The sequence below is a fragment of the Streptopelia decaocto genome (genome assembly GCF_964273445.1).
Source record: "Streptopelia decaocto genome assembly, chromosome: 3".
Lineage (NCBI taxonomy): Eukaryota > Metazoa > Chordata > Aves > Columbiformes > Columbidae > Streptopelia > Streptopelia decaocto.
In genome coordinates this window covers 69,456,026-69,475,980 of record NC_138656.1, presented here as the reverse complement: position 1 = coordinate 69,475,980, position 19,955 = coordinate 69,456,026, and the positions used below count along the sequence as shown (strand labels likewise).

The 19,955-nt window shown below is 41.8% G+C and overlaps 1 protein-coding gene across 3 annotated transcripts; it reads left to right on the top strand.

The window, feature by feature from the left end:
- The first annotated feature begins 1,469 nt into the window (after positions 1-1,469).
- Positions 1,470-16,489, top strand: NUS1 (NUS1 dehydrodolichyl diphosphate synthase subunit). Of its 3 annotated transcripts, XM_082049825.1 has the most exons (5): positions 1,471-2,109; positions 8,327-8,449; positions 10,801-10,953; positions 15,455-15,554; positions 16,257-16,489. In XM_082049825.1, exons 1-5 carry the CDS (start codon positions 1,707-1,709, stop codon positions 16,345-16,347), a joined length of 870 nt encoding a protein of 289 aa, XP_081905951.1. In that variant the 5' UTR covers positions 1,471-1,706; the 3' UTR covers positions 16,348-16,489. The 3 variants fall into 3 exon arrangements, with proteins under 3 accessions (XP_081905952.1, XP_081905953.1, XP_081905951.1); XM_082049826.1 differs by lacking the exon at positions 10,801-10,953 and having other exon boundaries at positions 1,470-2,109; XM_082049827.1 differs by lacking the exons at positions 15,455-15,554; positions 16,257-16,489 and adding an exon at positions 12,773-13,596 and having other exon boundaries at positions 1,470-2,109.
- Positions 16,490-19,955: the final 3,466 nt, after the last annotated feature.

Below are 19,955 nucleotides of genomic sequence, written 5' to 3'. Positions count from 1 at the left end.
TAGTAGATATTCATGGAAGAGCACAAGCCTCCCTAGTGGTTTGACTGTGGTGTTTTTTGCTGGCTAATGTTGGTCTGTGTTAGCAGTCCAGGAAGCAGTTCTTTTCTGAGCAAGAAAAAAGTTTTTGTGATACAGAATTTTTCATTCAATATTATATTTTTAATACAGCACTTTAAGTATTCCACAGAATCACAGGATGTGAGAGATTGGAAGGGACCTCGAAAGATCATCTAGTCCAATCCCCCTGCCAGAGCAGGAACACCTAGATGAGGTTACACAGGAATGTGTCCAGGCGGGTTTTGAATGTCTCCAGAGTAGGAGACTCCACAACCTCCATGGGCAGCCTGTTCCAGTGCTCTGTCACCCTCACTGAGAAGAAGTTTCTTCTCAAATTTAAATGGAACCTCCTGTGTTCCAGTTTGAACCCACTGCCCAGTGTCTTATCACTGGTTGTCACTGAGAAGAGCCTGGCTCCATCCTTGTGACACTCACCCTTTACATATTTATAAACATTAATGAGGTTGCCCCTCAGTCTCTTAATCTCCAAGCTGAAGAGCCCCAGCTCCCTCAGCCTTTCCTCATAAGGGAGATGCTCCACTCCCTTAATCATCTTTGTGGCTCTTCGCTGGACTCTCTCCAGCAGTTCCCTGTCCTTCTGGAACTGAGGGGCCCCGAACCGGATAAAATATTCCAGGTGCGGTCTCACCAGGGCAGAGCAGAGAGGGAGGAGAACCTCTGTCCCCGTGTCATTTCAGCCCGGCCATCAGTCTGACGGTACGGGGTTAGCTTGTGAGCTCTTGCTCTTTCGCCCGCAGTGGGATTTGTATCTTCGGGTCTGTTGGCCGCTACGAGCCGAAGCGCAGAAGCCCCGGGAGCCGCGGCTTTGGTGGGAGCCCCGGGAACAGGGCGTGCGCCCCTTCAGGGACACGCTACCCCCCTTTCCCACCGCCGTGCTGTGTCTGCAGTGCGCTTTGGAGGGGAAACACACCGTTTGCATAAAGACTCCCGCGAGGCCCGGCTGCCCCTGCGGTGCTCAGATTCGCCCCGTCTCAAACGCCGGCGTTAACGAGGCGATACGGGCGCCAAGGAGGGCAAAGGAAGGGGCGGGACACAGGGAGCGTCTTCTGACGAGCCCCTGAAGCAACTGGGAGATGGGGAAGCTTCGCTGCCCGGCCTGCGGAAGCGCTGGGAAGCACAGGGGCCACCGAGGCTCTTTCCAAACGCCACGTCCCCGCCCCCGCTGCCGCCCCTTCTCCCCCGCCCCGGCCCCACCGCCAGCAACGCCCGCCAGGGGGCGCCGCCCCGCCCCAGACCCCGCCCACTCCCGAGGGGCGGGGCAGAGCCCCGGGCCGTTCCCGCCTCCGCGCCCTTCCTCGCCCCGCCCCGTCCCTTCCCTTAGGGCCACGTCATTCGCTCTCCGCGGACGGAAGTGACGGCAGCCCACCTGGCAGCCAATGGGCGCCTTGCGTGTGGCGGGGTGAGAGGTGAAAGAGCAGGCGGGGCGACAGGAAGATGGCCGCGTTGGCGGCGGTTGCCGGGCGGGGGACGCGGACTTAGTCTCAGTGAGGGGATGGCGGCGGCGCGGCGGGCAGCGCGCTGCGGCTGAGGCACCGGCATCCCCCGCCCTTCTCCTCGCGCCGCTGTCCCGCGCGCTCCTGTCGGTTGGTGACGGCGGCGCCGCCGCCGCCCCGCGCCGCGCGCCCCCCATGAGCGGGGCGGGCGGGCTGGCCTGGCGCGCGCTGCACGCGCTCCTGCGCGCTCTGCTCTGTCTGCAGCGCGCGCTGCTGGCCTGCCTGCGCGGCCGCGCCGCCAACGGGCCCCGCGCGTGGCTCTGGCGCCGCGCAGCCTCCGCCGCCGCCTCCTGCGCCCTCCTGGCGCCCGCCGCAGGGACCTTCGCCTTCCGCAAGGCGGGCGCGAGGCGGCGGCGGCCCGGGGGAGCGGCGCAGGGCCGGCAGCGGTGGCGCTCGGACGGGCGGGCCCTGCAGAAGCTGCCGGTGCACATGGGGCTGGTGGTGACCGAGGAGGAGCCGAGCTACGCGGACATGGCCAGCCTGGTGGTGTGGTGCATGGCGGTGGGCATCTCCTACATCAGCGTCTACGACCATAATGGTGAGCGAGGGTGGGAAGCTCGTACCACGGGGGCCGCCCCGGGGAGGGCTTCTGGCAGGCAGTGCCGCCGGGGCCCGCGGTGCGACCTGCTGGAGCCCGGGCTCGCCCGCTGCCGCCGTGTTCCCGAGCCGGTGCTGGCCGCGCTGCTGGCGGCTCTTTTTCTGTCCCCTGGAGCCGCCTGGCCTAGGCAGCGCCCCGGGCAGCCCGGGGAATGCCGCGGGTGCCCTCCTGCCGCAGCTCCCGTGCCGGGGTGAGCTCACCCAGGTGCTTGCTGGAGAGAGCTGGTGGTGTGAGCTTCCGAGAGCCTTATCCCCAGCCCTGGGCTGACAGGAGCTGCTGACATCTGAGAGCAATGACTGTGAGGGGTACAGGCTGTGAGCGGAGGGGAGCTTTAGGCTGCCTGCTTTTACAGGCTCTGTTTACAGGCTGTATCTGAACTTCTAGAAGTGGCTGGGTCAGAGTAGCCATTTGCTTTTGTGTATTCTTTCTCCTGTGAAGAGACAGGATGGAAAGGTAGTTAAACGTGAACACGTGTATCTTGCATGATGTTTATATGATAAAATTAAACTGCGTGGTCTACATTTGGTATAAGGACTGGTGCTACTTGGTGCTTGAGCTAACTCTGAGCCAGTGTTTGTGAAAGCTTTGGTGGTTTTTTTCATATCCACCATGTGATTTTATTCATTACTAGGTTTCAGGTATAAGACTGAACTCCTGTTCTTGCAGAAACATTGCTTCCACCTCACTGTATATCTTAAAAATAAGCTCAGAGTTTAGATTTAACATTCTGTTAAATAATGAAGGAACAAATCTGTCTTTCTCATACCTTTTCTTTCCAAACAAGAAGGTGAAACCAGCCATATTCAAGGTTTTATTAGGTGTAGCTTTCTACCCAGCTGATGAGAGATGATTTTTGAGCTGATAGCATGCCCAGTCTCAGTTAAAGGCTGAGGTGGACTATGTTCTATGTTTCTGTCCTCTCCAGAGGAGAAGCCTTCATGCTGAAGATCCCTGTGCTCTTGCTGCCAATGGTGAAACTGTAAGAGACCAGTGTTTAACTGTTGTTTTGAGCCACCTGTGACGGCTGTCTAGAGGTGTCATACAAATTAGATTAACTCTGTAAGTTTATGCAAGGTTAGAGGTACAGTCTGTAATAGTTGTCTTCTAGTGCTCTCTCAGGAAAAACTTAACAGTGCATCCTGCCTAAGTAGGTGCAATCTATTGTTTCCAAGTGTGCAAAAGCATTGGAGGTGTATAGGTCTTTCCCTGATTATAGGCATTTGATTTTTTTTTTTTTTTTTTTGAAACCACTGCTATTAATAGTTCAGTTTCATGTCTGGTCCTTGTACATGATACAAGACTTAAATGGCTTAACTTTTACTAAATTCCCAAAGATCCTTTTAAGAAACTAGTCTTAGTACCAGACAGCAGTTTAAACTGAACATCTGTGCAGGGCTGTTGTGGCATTTGGTTATATTGTGTTTCAGTGGAGGAAACCAGGTTAAATGCTGCAGAGCAAACACTATTACCAAACAAGAGTTTCTCCTCATAACCTGAAGAGAGATACTTTATTGTTCTGGATCTCTAATTTCTGTTGAACCTCAAATAAACTATCTGCAGTGTTGCTTAATATGTATCTATGCTTAGTCCCTTTTTAGATTCCTGCATTTTGCTGCACAAATTACATATAAGACAACTGAACTGAGGAACTGATCCAGCTGAGAGTTTCCTGGTGGTCTTGGTTTTCTGCTTGTTCACCATGCAGCCATTTAACACTGAGGAGAGAGAAAGCCACAGCCAGTGCTTAGGTACCTACTGCCACTGAGATCCTGTCTGACAGCAGGGAGCCAACTCAGTGTGGAGAAGCTCCTTCTACTTCTCCAGCATGTCTTGAAATCCAGTCAAATCTAAGACTGATTGTTGCAAGATTGTAAATATGATGACCAGAAATAACAAGGTTATGTCCTTTGAAGAGCAGTGTGTGTGAGAGAACCTTTCAGAACAATTGGCATTGTTAGCAGTCCAGAAAAAAAATATATATCTTGGACATTACTTGCTGCTATTCCCATGTAGTGCTACATTCGTGCTAAAGTTGCATGTTAAGATGTTTTGTTAACACCTTTGAAATCTGAAAATATAGCTATGTCTTGATACTAGAGTCATGAGACTATAACGCTTTTCAGTGTTTCATTCTTTTGTTAGTCTGTTGATACAAGAATATGCTGTTTTAATTGTCAGCTTGAATTCCAGTTTGTTGGAACACAATTGAAGAAGGCAAGACAATGCAGAGCAACTAAAACATTTTAAATCAGTGTTTTTTGCCAAACTTTGAGTTGATGAGAGTAGCCTGCCATGACACATAGATGTTCTTCCTAGATGTTTGGGTTTCCTGGGATGGCAGCCGTGACTGCTTTTTGTACAGCATCTTGTCAGCTCAGCCTTTTAAACTGGTTTGAGAGAGTAAGCAAGTAGTCATTCATACAGCTTGAGTGTATGCTTACTTCTAGTAATAGCAGATATGTTGCCTTTCTGTTGGTGCTGAGCTCCTTATGGTATCTGAATTGAGCATAAAGCATTTCCCAATAGACTTAGTGTTGCAGTTGTTTCTAAATCCAGTTCTGAATATCGGCAAACAATGGAACCCTGAGGAATAATATTAATATAGTGAAGGTCAATGAAGTCAGGTACAACTTGTCTTACCAGTAGCAGAGGGTGAACCTTAATTACACAGTGTGCTTGTTTTCCTCTTTTCAGGTGGTGAGACATAGTTTAGTTCTGCTGAGCTGCTTCAGTAAGGTTCTGTGTTCATACAGTTGATATGTTGTCCCCACTGATGCTGGCTGTGGTGAAGAAGGAAACATGATGACAAGTGCTCTGAATCTGTGTTATGTCTAGTGAAGTACACTTTAATTTGTTTCCTTTTACTTCATTGCATATTTGTAGTACTGAGGTTCTTCTCATTGCAATAGGAAACTTTAATTACAAGAGTGATCTTCTGTGGTTGTGTTTTCTGGAGGAAATAACTGTGTCGGTTTCCTGTGAAAGGCTTAAATTAAAAATGTGTCCTTAATTGCCCATCCTATAGGAAGAGAGGGAAACATGAAGTTCTTTAAAGATGTGCCAGATAAGCTGTTTTTTTTCTTTATACTAGTTAATTTCTGTAATTTTAACAAAATGGTTAAATAGGTTGTTTCTGGTATCAGAATAAGTAGCTGAATCCCACTTGATGCTAGTGTGTTACAGCAGCTGCATCAGTAAGGGCAACTTGGCTGGAGCTGTACTGATCCTCATGGGCAACTACAGAACCTAAATGTTACAAAGGTATTAGATAATATTCACTAGAATTTTAGAGTTCTGATCAAGGTTTTATTTCTGTGGGCTTCTGTATTGCCCATCCTTTTACTTGGTAGAAATCCAGCCATGCTGGTCAAGACCTTATCTCTGAGGAAATAATGCGGCCTTCTCATAGTCAGAAGGCAGTGATTGTGCAGTTATATAGTAGCTGTTAAGATATCTTCTGGGGAGCAGAATCTTTTGACCAGTGTTACATACTTTAACTTTTTCATTAAGTTTGCCACTCAAGAGGGCTTGCTTGAGTGTTGCTACTGTCAGTGAAGCTCTCCTGAAATAGTTTGGGATAAATCTAAAGTGCTTTTTGGGAGCTTGTTGTGTCTTGGGATATGAGTACTTTGGGTTTCTCAACAGATGCTTTGGGTTGAAGGCTTCTTAAAGCCTTTAGTACTACTGTATGCAGAACTTGGGGTTTTCATCCTGGATTTAATTTTCCAGTGAACTGCTTTACTTTTGACCAGTTTTCTCTTAGAAATTCTTTGAAAGGATAGAGTATTGCAGTAGGCAAAATAAGTTATTTAATTAGCCCCAAACACAGGCTCTTAGTTTCTTCCAAATTACTTGGTAGTTTAGCATATCTGATCAATCCATAAAACTTGCTGTGTATTCACTGTGTTCACTTCAATGGGGGATAAATCTGGTGTGGCTTTGTCACTGAAACACTTTTGTGTTTATGAAGTGGCACCTGCTATAGGTCTTTGCCTGTGTGAAACTTCACACTCAACAATTGTGATTCAGTGTTGAGTTGGCAGAGTCCTCAGACCACATTTATATTCAGGACTAATGCTAATCTGTAGAAGATAATCTCCTTATAGGTGTGGGTAATGTGACAGTATCTCTTAACTGCTGATGAGTACTTGTTCTCTGAGTACAGGATGTCCTTCCAAGAAAAAAATGTGTGAGGAATGATCACGTATTACTTTATAAGTTCTAACTTGATTTCTTCCTGTTTGGTTAGCGACAGCTTAAGTGGCTTTAAAGTGAATGAAACTTAAGTGCCTTCAGCCACTTTCAGATTATATTTTTTTTCTAGACTCTTGGAATAGATGAGTTTAGTGTTTTCTAGCTCTCTGTTTTCTGTGAAGTCCAGTGTCATGACTCAAGCTCTGCTTTCCTCTGTTAAACTGCAACCAGCAGGATCCATCAGGAGGATGTAGGCAGAAGCTGTTCATGTGTTAAACAGTTTCTTGCATATACATTATTTGAATTGGTTATGGTTTGATGTTTCTCAAACTGTTAATAGTTTGATGCTTAAAACAGACTTGTTACCTTATGACTCTTTCCTTGTTGGCACTGGGAGTTGAGAAAAAGCAAGTAATTGAGATGCTGTGGAAATTTATTCTTTCCTAGGCTTAACTTTGGCTAAGGTGTTCCCTTTTAAGGAAGAACTGACTCTTCTCTGGTGTTTTACCAGATTCTGCTGCTCTGAAAGGCACCGCAAGTGAGAATGTTGGACTTTGGGGTGCTACCAAGACATTAACAAGTGGTGGCTGTGGTAGTTTAGCCAGACAAACAAATGGCTGATGCCACCTGGCATTTCTCTGTGCTGGTTGTGCCCTTCCAGTTCATGGTTCCTGTCAGTTTTGAATCCTGCTTCTACTGAACTTGCAGCTTCTTACTTATGACCTGCATGTATCAGTCTCTAAGTCTGTCACTACCCAGGGTGGGAGGAAAAACAGATGCTTTACCATCTATTGAAGCCTGTATATTAAATATATATATGTTAATAAAAATATTAACGAGAGCTAAAAGACCAGCATGTTAAATGGGTTGTATCTCTTCATTTTGCAAACTAACTCCTAATGTATTATGATTTTAACCAAACAGTTGTACACTGTTTGGCCACTACTGATACGGAAACTGTTGTTTGTAGCAGTTTCTAATCCCAGAATTGGGTTGAGATGAATTATAAGCTTGATCATAAAATTGTATACAAGTTCAGTGTTTCTTGTAAGATTGTGTGGGCATTTTTAAATTGGTCAACAGAAGTGCTTGACATAGGATTTCTGAAAGAAACTTAGGCTGTTAGTAACAAGTCCTGAATACAATGTGATGAAGGCATTACCAATTCCTAAGTAAATGTGCTTAGTCAGACTTTTGCATTGTAAATATTTAAGATGTAACATTTTTTACTGTGGATTTTAAATAGAAATAGTTGTGTTGTATCTCTCTTAAGAGTCAACATTTATTTTAGAACAAGAACCCGAGTATGTTTGGTTAAGCAATTTTTTTTTTTTTTTTTTTTGTAATCTCCTGCACTCAAAATGTGTCTACCATAAACATGTAAGTATAAGAAGTCCTTGGGGATTGCATTAACTTCTTGGAATATATATTCCTTGTGAAACCCTCTTATTAGGAAATCCATGGCATTGGACATGGCGTAATATGCTGATTTAGACTTCTGGCTCTTGCTTTGTGGTGACTTGCTTTGTTAGCCTGCGGCCTTAATGGTGTGGCAGCAGACATAAACTGCAAATCAACAGCAGTGTGGGATAGGTGTTCAAGAAACTTGGTGTTTATCTGACTTGATGATCCTGTGTTGGTCATGTATTGCTATCTCTAACTATTGCTAGCATGCTAGGGACAATGAATTAAGTCTTAAACTATTCCTTATGCAATGGCAGCTTGCTACTGAAACCAGGCTGGGTAAAAGAGGAACAAAAGCATGTGAGTTGTCTTTCCAAGGTCACTGAAATTAGTCATGTGCAGTAGCATTTGTTTTGGATTGTTATTGTACTTGTAAACTCCAGTTTGAAACCAGTACTGCCTACCTGATTCTTTTTTTTTCTTCCTGCCTAGTGTTAGATTTGTTTTATAGCACTCTTTATAGGAGTTGACTGACAATGCAGCTTTTTTTTTTTTTAAGGTATTTTCAAGAGGAATAATTCAAGATTGATGGATGAAATCTTAAAACAGCAGCAAGAACTCTTGGGACTAGATTGCTCCAAGTACATGGTGAAATTTGCAAATCAAGACAAAGCTGATCAAGGTAAGATGAATTGCAAGGTGGGATTGGTATGACTTTAAATAGCCACGTATAAATAATAATTCTGCTTTGACTTAAACACGTTCCTGTATACAGTGACCTTTTCCCTCATTAAGCACTGATCAGAACACATGCAGCCTTCCTGGACTAGTAGTAAACTTGCATTGTGCATATTTCTTCTTAACTAATAGTGAAGTGTTGCTCCCTCCTTCCCATAGTGATCATTACTGGGCTGTCTGATCTTCCCTTTAGCCTGACTCTTGTGCCATCACCCCTTTAACGCATCAGTGTAGCTCAACTCCCCACTGTTTCAGGGAGGTGAATTCTTTTGTTGAGAGAATTGGAAAAACACTGGAGTTACAATAAAGGAACTGATGTCAAACTAACAAACAATGCAATTTGATTTTTCCACATTTATACCTCAAAGCTGAGAAGGAGGGAAAGAGCAAAACAGCTGGTTGTCATGGCAATGTATGACACCAGGAAAGTAAAGGATGTAAGTTTAAAAATACCTGTGACAGCAGCTTTTGCATGTAGTACAAGTGGAAAGCAGGAATATGTTTCAAGGTTAATGTTCCTTATTCAGCACAATCTGCTGTAAGTATTCACTTAGCTATGCTGACTAACACAAACACTAGAAGTCTGTTCAAAATGTAGTAAATCACAAGCATGTACTTACTAAGGCAAGCCTTTGCATTAGAGAGATAGGCTGATACTTACAGCTGTCCTTACAACTCAATGTTTAAATAGGTCTCATAATAAAAAACCCCTTCTTTTTTAAGCCAATCATATTATGTGGTTCAAAGACTTAAGAAACAGTCACTACTGCTGTAGTACATTTAGCCGTGTTTCAGGTGCTGTTGGCTGAGTTTTGCTTCCCCTACAAGAGCTAATAGGATGATGAGAACCTTTGCGCCAGTTTTCCAGTATAAAGTCCAAAGTTGTAGCATAAGCTTGGCTTGTAAGTAGCTTAGGCTAAAGTGCTAGCATTTCCATCAAAACACCCAAGTTTCATGTTATTCCTGTCTATTCCTGTGAAAGTTGAAATAACCAGCAGAAAACAGGGTAGACATGTTGTCAATGTCTTAAACTCCAGCCTACTTAAATCAGCCTACTTACCTAAATCAGGATGTTTATGTCCAAACCAAATGAACTACTGGAAGACTGCTCAGACTTGCTGACTGAAAGGGTACATTTGAGTCTCAGGAACCTTTTGTGCTGGAAACTATGAATAACAGAAGTGGTTTCTGTAATTTTTAGAATTTTTTGTTCTTAAAGGGCTCCGCAGTCAGACCAGGTGCTTTGTACTTGGAACTCATCAAGCTGACATCTGTCCAGTTTATAATAATGAACTGCAATTTTTCACTTCTGAGAAGCAAAAAGATGTCTTTCACTTCTGAATACTGTTAGAGAAATATTCTTTAGCATAGGATATATGACATCAAACAACATTAAGGAACAATTACTTTGGTTGTAGTGGCTTTGGATAGACTGACGTGTTCTACATGTTCTTATGAATTTTCTGACTGTATTCTGTGGTCCTTTGCAGTCAGGTTCTGCAGTTTTAAGAAATGCTATTTTAAAGTGTCTAGGTATAACAATCATAAGTTCTATACCAGTCTCGAGTCCAGACACTAGTATCTAACCAGTTACTTCAGGCTGGGTAGTCTTCAGCATCCTTGGTAAGTTTACCTCTTAGTTACATTATCAAAACTGACGATGCAAGTCATGTCGTGCGAGAAGACTCTTATCTCGTAATAGTGCGGACAAAAAGATTGTTGTGAAATGTTATCTTAAGTCACAGTACCAGAACTCACCCATTAATCTGTAGTAATATTAACTGGTCCCTAGCTTCTCTGTCACAATCTTAAATCAGCTTTGTAACTCCTGCATCAATTTTGAGGTGTGGCTGAAAGATCCTGTTACCATCTTCAGGGAGGACCCCATCTTAATTTAATCATTGTCACATGAATGTTCACAGTACCTGTTAAAACATGTTCCTTTTTTCCTTTCCCTGAACTGCAAGTCTTTCTGCATTGCTTACCACCCCACAAGTTACTATCCAGGCACCTTCCTTCTGCTGCTTTGCCTGGGAGCATAACAACAAATGATAATTCACTGGAAGACTCTAAATTTCAAAACTGACATTAATTAAACCATTTTTCACAAAGACCCCTCAAAATAGTGCCTTCAACTTGCTTTTTAGTAATATAGCAAATCCAGAAGATATCTGACTAGCTGTATAATATATGAAGTAATTTGTAAGTTACTTGTGATCATATCCTGTCAATATCTAAAGCATATTCAAAACAACTGTATTTCTGTTGCTTTTAAACTGTGTTTTGTACTTTCAGTTTTAAATTGCCAATCTACATTGAAGGTGCTGTCCCCAGAAGATGGAAAAGCAGACATAGTAAAAGCTGCTCAGAACTTTTGTCAGTTGGTAGCACAGCAGCAAAAAACGTACACAGACCTGGATGTGAATGTCTTAGACAACTTATTAAGTAGTAAGTATGACATGGTCTGTGAGGAGGAGGGGAAGGAGTACTTGATTCATAACTGATTTAGTTTCTAGTATATTTATTGCTTAGAATGTGTCTATCAATGCTTAGTGTATCAGGTTAAGTTATGATTATTGCTTGTTTACTCACTTTTGAGCTTTTCCTCTGAGCAGGAAAAGAAAACCTTAAGCTAAATTGGAGAGTCTCTGCTTTTCAGAGTTTACAACCTCTGTGGGATGTTCTGTGATGAGCTTTCTGGAAAAAGTACCACTGAAACTAGACTATTATAACCTGGGTTAACTTTTGGCGAGTTAGTATGTTGCAAACCTGGCTATGGGCAGAGAGTCTTTTCTGGATCTAATTACAGCAATTAGAGCTTGTACTGCTGATTAACTATCACATTGCGTGCGAATGATGGAGCACTTGCTGATCTTTTGCTATTGTATAACCCACTATCTTAGTTATCTGTGTTACTAATTCATGCAGATTACTGACTGTGCACTGAGGTGCTGGCTGCGTGCAATAGCTATGGAAAGGGCAGGGCTACACTAATGTCACATCTGGGAGAAGTAGTTCAGAACAACCTTCTGCTTTCCCAGTGGTGCAATGGAGCTGTAGTACTTGCTCAGCTCTCCTAGGCTATCCATGAATGTTAATTGCAACTGTAATTAACTTTGCAGGGTACAGATTTCAGATTGCACACTTGAACTTGGATGTCTGCAGGCACATTATTGCAGTGTGGCTCCATTTAATTGGACTTGGAGAATGATTTTTTTTTTTTTCCCTTTTTTTTTTTCTTTAAATTCTCCAAATGGGTGGTCAGCTGAATTGTCATGCAGACTAACTACAGCAGCAGTTTAGATGCTTTAATCTTAATTTCAAACTGAATTCTGTCCCTGTTGTTGGCATGCCGCATGACAGCTTCTAACTGTAATGGAATTATTAAACATGTTTACTAAGGCACCTGAAGAAATAACTTGGACATCTATACCGTCATACCCCAAAGGCAACTTAAAGAAATGAATAACTGCTTTTCTAAAACACATCCTTGATAAAGAACTGGTGACAGCTAGTACTCATGTATGTATTTTGGCCAGTGATGTTTAACTGGAGCTTTGCAAACACTTGTTCATGACCTCATATCCATGCATTTCATTGTCTAGAGGTGTTAAAAGTATTAGGTCCAGTCTGCATAACCTTAAAAAAAAAAAAAAGCAGACTTATTGTTCAAGTAATGCATGCTAGCTGAGCACAGAAAAATAAATCTCTTATACTTTTAATCTGTCAAAACTATAGAGTTTAGAAACAGACTGTTTAATCTATGTGGCTAATAAGATAGTAAAGATAGTATCTAATAGAGATATTTAGAGATAATATAATTTATTATAATTATTATAACTATGTATTGTAATTATATATTAAATTATATAATATATTATTATATGTTAATTATTATTTTTATTATAATATAATTTAGATATACTAAAGATAGTATCTCTATCTAGTCCTGCTTATTAATTTGCCTGGTTTTAATGTTTAGGACAGTTGGAGGTGAAGAACTACTCTTTCATGACTTGTTTAACAGCAGCTTATGAAACTACTCATTTTAGTTGCAGGCAAATTTAGTTTCTCTGTGTCCTTATTGGCAAAGTATTGAACATAAACACCTGTGAGTTACTGATCTAAATTGACATTAAATTCTGTAAACAGTATTTGAGTAACTATTTTTTGGGGTTTGTGTTCTTGGTGACTTATCTAATTTCTGATTTTTTTCACATTTTTTTGAATATGTGATAATGTAGTTTAACTTTCTGTTCATATTTAGGATGCAGTATTGAAGTCTAGTCCTAAAATGGTATGATTCTAGCTTGTCGTGTGGCTTTTCGGTTCTTAATGCAGTCGTGCTCTAATTTTTACAGCTTGAGTTTTCTTCAGTGTAAGAGTACTTTCTTCTGAGCAATGCCTCAGCTAACCAGCTTGTTTTCATAAAAGTAGGTGCCAGCTGCATTATAATATTGTCTCTATTTGATGTCTGCCTTCCTAGTGAAGAATGTGACTAAAAGTTAAGGCTTTTTAAGTTAGCCTGTAAAATCTGTGTGGATAAGAGAAGGGTACTGCTGTCAGCTCTACAAATTCCTTCACGTTCCCTCACAGAACGCTTGACCTAAAAGGGTTGTTGCCAGATCCCGTCCCTTGAGTGTCCAAGTCTTTAGGCCTCTTTTTGAGTCTGCTCCCAAATTGTTGTGTGCAATACTTGCACAGTGCTGCAACTCCAGCAGCTCTGAGGGAGCTTCCACATGGAAAGCATTGGTAGTATTATGTTTAGATGGGTGCAGGGTGGAAAGCACAGGACTGTGTTGTGAATAGGCTGTTTTGACTGTAATGCTACAGTGTACATTTTCATTTTCCTTCAGATAGTAACCAGAAGGAAATATTAGCATTAACTGGGCTATCTGAAAGTTTTCCTGTTTGAAAAGCCATTACAATGTTGAAGATTCTGTTGCTGAACTAGCCAGCTGAGGAGTGCTCAGCTACTGAATCAGCTGATGACTAAAGCTGTCTGCTTCTTCCAGAGTCCCCACTCTTAAGTATTCACTGCTTCCCTGCAAAGCTGTTTTGTACTAACATACTGACTTGTGAACACATAAGCAGCTTTTGCCTTTTTTTTTTTTTCCTTAACTTTGAGATAAGATTTGGACTATGGCACACAGTATTCATATCTAAGTACTTCATCCTTCCTTAGAAATGCACATGCTTGGGAAAATAGCATCTTTACCTCTGGTAAAAGGATTATTGTGATGAGTCAGTGGGGAGGGAAGATGTGAACTTCTCAATCTCCAGCTTCAGTTTTGAAACCTGGGTGGGGCAAAATCTGATAGGACCTTAGTTTCCTAGTCCTTTATTCTGAAAGTTCAGTTCCTCTACAACTGAACTTAAACTTGTAAAAAGGTCTTGACTGTTTGTTGGTTTGTGTTTTTTTTTTTTTTAATAAGTGTGAAAACTGAGAAATAACATCTGAGGTTCAGAACAAATAGGCAGTGTTAAACTTTATCTGCTAAAGGTGGGCGTTGTGTGGTGTAAGTCCTTATGCAGTTAACTTGTCGAATTAGTGCATAAAGGAAGGGGTAACAACCAAGAGCACGCAATAATCATGACTAATGGCAGCATTATAACAAAGTAGGGTTATGACTGCTGGAATGCTTTTTGGATGAGCTAGGTAGGTGCATGAAAAACAGCTAACCTTCTTGGGTCCCACTGGGGTTCTGTACTGGTTTCCACACGTAGCCCTAATCACCTTGATAGAATCAGCAGGGAAAGCTGGACCAAGACTGTTCATTCTGAGCTTATTTTGCATGTCTCTCAGTTTTGGCCTGGAGTAGTTCAGGCATGGCAGAAGTGTGTGGAAGGGAGACAGTGTCATTTGGCTGCTGTCATCAGCCTTGGGAGATGAGTAGTACACTCTCACTGGTGAGCAAGACTGCAAGCTACTAAAGATTTAATTAGCTTATCTTTACTTGGGGAGACTTCCTTGTGCATCAAACTGTAGTATTTCATCTTGGCTTTTCAGGGAAGGAAGCTTAGCTTTTTCCAAACAGCTGTTTGTATGCCCATCTGAGTTGAGGTTAGACTAGTGGAAGGACAGTGGCTGGGTTTTTAAGTTATGGGTAGCATGAGCACTTAGTGAAGTCCTTCAGTGTTACCTAGCTCTGCCCTGGGGTGGCTTGTGCTGTCCACTTAGTAACAGGAAAAAAATATTGCCCTGTTCTTCCTTAATCATTAACCAGAAAGATGTCACCTACAATAGCTTGTCTGAAATTTCATAGTAGAAGTTGTTTTTAAAGTTGTCTGTCTAGCTCCATACTGATGAAGAGACACTTCGCCTGACAGGGCGTGTGTATATATATATGTGTGTGTATATATATATATATATATTTTTTTTTTTTTTTTACAACTTGTTTTCTTGTTGGTTTATGATACCAATTTGTTGTTCTTTCAGTGGAACCTCACGAAGTTTGGTGTGTGGTGTGGTTTTGGTTTAGTGTGTGTGTGTTTTTTTTTTTTTTGTTCCCCCCTCTATGTGTGTGTTATAGTCCTTTTACTCTTCTGGACTGTAACTTCACATAGTTGAGTTAGGACTGTAGTAGGTATGGGTCAGGGTACAGCATGTTCTATGCTACTAGAAACAAGTTTGCCTAGACAAAACTAGAACAAGTCAGTTTAAACAGTAGTGTTAAGGTTTGCTGTTATTGAAAACAATGTAAGTGTTCCTGTCACTGCCTTAGGAAGTCTTTGAAAACTACCTGACATTACAATAACACCGTAACTGGGCCTGTTCAGGGGATGCAAGACCAGTCTGTCCTCTTGGGCTTTTAATTGTTAAGTTGTCCTCAGGAGCTTCAGTTCATTTAAAAAAAAATGCATTTAAAGAAAAAGCAGATGCCTTAGGGTTTAGAATTAAAATAAGTCTGACAAATTTAACAAAACCTAATTTAACTGGTTCTTTCAGGTACAAATGGATTTCCTGATCCTGATTTAGTCTTGAAGTTTGGTCCTGTGGACAGCACATTAGGATTCCTTCCGTGGCACATCAGACTGACAGAGATTGTGTGAGTTGCCTATGAATTCTGTGAAGCAGGTTGGAATAATATCTAACTAAACAGATCTTTTGTGTGACTTACCTTATGGAAATAGCCAGAAGAGGAGAGCTGTCTAAACAAAAGTGTCTGGTGATTGATTTGATGGTATTTAAAAATTGTTAAATGAAACCTGTCGAATATTCATTGCTTCTTCAACCATGATTAGGCAACAACAGGCTTTATTCTTCAGGTTTAAGGAACATCTTTGGTCACCCAATCCCAGTTCTGTTGGTGTTCCTTATGTTGATTTTGAGTACTATCAGGTTTCTAATAGGGAAGCTAAGGATGTAAGAGAAATAGGATAATGTAAGATGATCATGCCTCTGTATTACTTTCCAATTTTGGCAGTAACTGGACTGACTAGAGTTGCTGTATTTCTTAAATCTTGAGAGTATTTATAGGGCACTTAAATGTCTGGGCAGACCTGTGCTTCTCCAGCTTTCTCACTGATTTGAAGTGCCCTCTGTGCTCTAATGGGTGGACTTTATTTAGAGGGTGACAAGATATTGACAGCTGGTTTAGCTACTAGAGTTGAGTGGCAATAAGAGTGTTGAGAGCAAGTTCACAAGGTTGCTCAGACAACAGCTTTGAGTAGTCATATTCCTGACTGACCATGTGAATCATGCAGTGTTTATGAAAGCTTATTTTAACTTTTCTAACTTGCTTTCTCAGTTCTTTGCCTTCCCACCTGAACATCAGCTATGAAGACTTTTTCTCTGCCCTCCATCACTATGCAGCCTGTGAGCAACGCTGGGGAAAGTGACTTGTTGCTGAGCACGTGGAGTCAGGCTTTCTGTGGGAAGGAATTGATGTCTGTTTACAAGCACCTGTGATCCATAAGTCTGGTTCATAGTCCTTTCTTAATTTATCAACAAATTCAATAAAGTGTCTTACCTTTCTAGAGAGTCTGTGTGAATGCGTGAGAATCTATGGGGAGGGGGAAATGTACAGATTTCCTTTAAAAGGCAAAAGACAGTTATTGCAAGCAAAGCCTTTTCAAAGCTGAATTACCCTGACTTTCATGTCCAAGTGACCAAAAGAACGTGCGAGAATTAAGTCTTGTGAAATCTACAGGACAACATAAATAGGAGTTCCATACCCTTAAGGTCCATAAATCTGAGGAAGAGCTCTCATGTTAGCTTGTTTTTGGGTTTTTTTTGGGTGTGTGTGTTTGTGATTTTTGGTTGGTGTTTTGTTTGTGGGGTTTTTTTTTGTTTGTTTGTAGTTTTTGAGCTAATCACCTGGTTTATCTCCACATATATTTATAATGTGAATTCCAGATGGGTCAGTTCTGTTAACTGAGAATAGAGGCTGCTACTTGTCTGTGATGACTAAGCCAGCAGTAGGTATCAACTTCTAGAAATACTGAGAAGGTTCTGTAAAAAGGAATGGAAGCTTCTATGGTAAGTGGGTTAGGCAGTCCGTGTAGCACTATCCATCCTCTCTCTTTTTTTTTTTTTTTATTTTACATCTTAGTTTTCTTACAGCCCTGAATGAAACTTCTCTTAGCATCAGGTCAGTTTTCCATATGGAATAAGCATAAACACTACTATGTATTGTCTATATACCCATTTTCCCCATAAAATTCTTGCTTAAGGTGACAAGCTGGCTCAGGCTCTGGCATCCCTTGCTGAAAAATCTGAAAATGGATGGGGTTCCACTTCCATGGGGAATGAGACTTGCTTGTGTACCCAGGAGGGGAGTCTACTTAAGCCTTCAGTTAGGTTTGTTCTGAACTGTGCATTAGAAGTTTTAATGAGAGTCTGTAGCAGAACAGAAAAGAAGATGAAGTGAACCTGCACTACAGTATCTCAAACCTGAGATATCTAAGTAGATCATTAGCTAAATGGTCTTCATCATGGAATGTCCTGGTTGAGCTCCATTCCTATGGTTGGGAGTAATTTGAAAATCTTTATAGCAGCATTTGGACAAAGCTGTTTTTAGAGCTGTGTTACTGGAAACAAACATTAACGTTGCAGCCTTTTACCCTGCAGGCTGTGGAATTATTGGATACTTCATTCTGAAAGTGCTTCCTGGTTTGGTTTTCTGTTTTTTTTGTGGTTTGTGGGTTTTTTTTTGGTTTTTGTTCTTGTATTTTCCCCTCCCCTCTTCAAAATCAATGACTTGATCTCCTTCAGGATAGGTGTGTCACTAGAAGGGAAAACAACTGCTTTTAAAAGGGAACTGCCAGATTTTAAATTAATGACTGCTGCTTTGTGAAACAGTGTATTTTAACTGTTGTAGCTTGATGTGATGTTATAAAGCAGATTGTGTAAACTCTTAGCTGCAGTTTTTTGTCATGCTAAGGTCAGTTTGCCTTTACAGGAGAACACTGTGGTATATCTCATGCAAGAGAAAGGGATGTTTTAATCACTTAACTAATGGTTTTGACATCAACTAACATTCCGTATGAGCTGGAATGCTCAGAGTACAGTTGGCTGCTTTTTGCAGACTGGTCTCTGGTGTTTGCCAGCTCCTGCACAGCACAGATGAAGAGTCCTGCAATGTTTCCTGGGTTCTGTCATTGCTATAGGAAAAGTTTTCTCACTGAATGTTAAGTTTAACTTATTTGTGGGGAGCACATAGCCTGTTGGAGTGTGTCTTGAGTATTGAAGCTAATCTGTAATGTGAATTTTGTTTCATTAAAATGTAATGTTTTGTTTAAGTTAACACATGTAAGTGTTACTTGTCACAGAAACAGTTCTGGTGCTGGCAGTAAAGGTATAAAATGGGAAAAGATTAGTTTAGTCCTCAAAAGTAATATATTTTTTATATTTGTATCAAACTGCCAAAGAATACTTCTAATACCTGAGCTCCTCTCAGTCCTCAATCTTCTGTATATCTCAAAAAGATTTGTTTTATATTGGAGATGGATATCAAGGTCTAGGATTTGTCTATAGAGAGATGCTTAATGAAACTAAAATGATTAGTTCAGCTGCATTTGATTCAACTTAATCAAATCTCTTCTGATGGCTAGTTTAATTGTGAGTTAAGTGTTCCTCCTGGAATTAATGTAGTTGAACTAATCCACATTATCACTTAGTTGGGATTATTTTACTGTCCCTTTGTGGGCAATCTTCAGTGAGCTGTGCCAAAAGCACTGTGCATATCCGCAACTTGATCTCTGAATGTATGTCATGGCAGTGAGCGCCTCTCCCCGCTTGTTCAGTGTGAGGGTCTGTGGTTTAGCTGTGACATGCTGTATGGCTCTAGTCTCTGGCTACCTGTACATAATGTGTAAAACAAGTTTTTATGATTAGGGAATCAATTTATTGAACTTTATTATTGAAAGTTAAATCTGAATCTGTAAAACAAAGGATCAATAAAAGACTATAATCTTTCTACAGGCTATGGTGATACATGAATACTCTTGCAGGTTTGACTGGGCAAATGTAGCCTTATTCATATAGCTACAACACTCTGCGAAAGTGGAGGACTTGAAATGACATGCTCTTTTGTGCTCTTCTTAAATGATCATAGACTCATAGAATGTTAGAAGGGAACCTTCAAAGGTCATCTAATCCAACTCCCTGCAATGTGCAGGGACATCTTCAACTAGATGAGGTTGCTCAGAGCCCCATCCTGCCTTGCCTGGAATGTCTCCAGGAGTGGGGCATCTACCTCTCTGGGCAACCTCTGCCAGTGTTTCACCACCTCATTGTGAAAAATGTCTTCCTCGTGTCTAGTCTGAATCTCCCCTCCTTTAGTTTAAAACTGTTACCCCTTGTCTTGTGACACACCCTTCTAAAAAGTCTGTCCCCATCTTTCTTACAAGCCACTTTTAAGTACTAAAAGGCTGCAATTGTTTCTTGTATTGTAAGAATTGGACAAATTTTTGTATCAATACCACTTCCAAATTCTTAGAAGCTATTACGAAAGCTTTTACAGTAAAGCATTTACCATAAAAATACTACTTTGATAGTCCTGGGTACTTGCTAAACTTGTTCTGGGCTACTAAAAAGCATGTGACTTCTCTCGGCTGCTGAGTCAGTCCTGAACCCGGATCCAGGCTGGGCCTCCTGCCAGTTCCCTCCTTCTGAGCAGGGCACAGTGAGGGTGTGGAGCGGAAGAAACCTCCACCATTTGCGTGTGACCTCTTTTGAAAGAGGAAGCCAGTGTTCAGACACGTTTTGAAGAAGTATTGGGGGTCACGGTGAATAACAGGCTGACCGTGAGCCAGACTAGAGAGAAGGCCAGCAGTCTCGCAGGTTGTGCTAGGAAGAGTGTTGCTAGCAGCTCAAGGGAGGTGATCCTTTCTGCTCAGATCTGGTGAGACATCTGGAGTGTTGGGTCCAGTTCTGTGCATCTTGGAACAACAGACACAGACTTATTGGAGTCAGTTCAGCAGAAGGCCATGATGAAGAGGCAGAC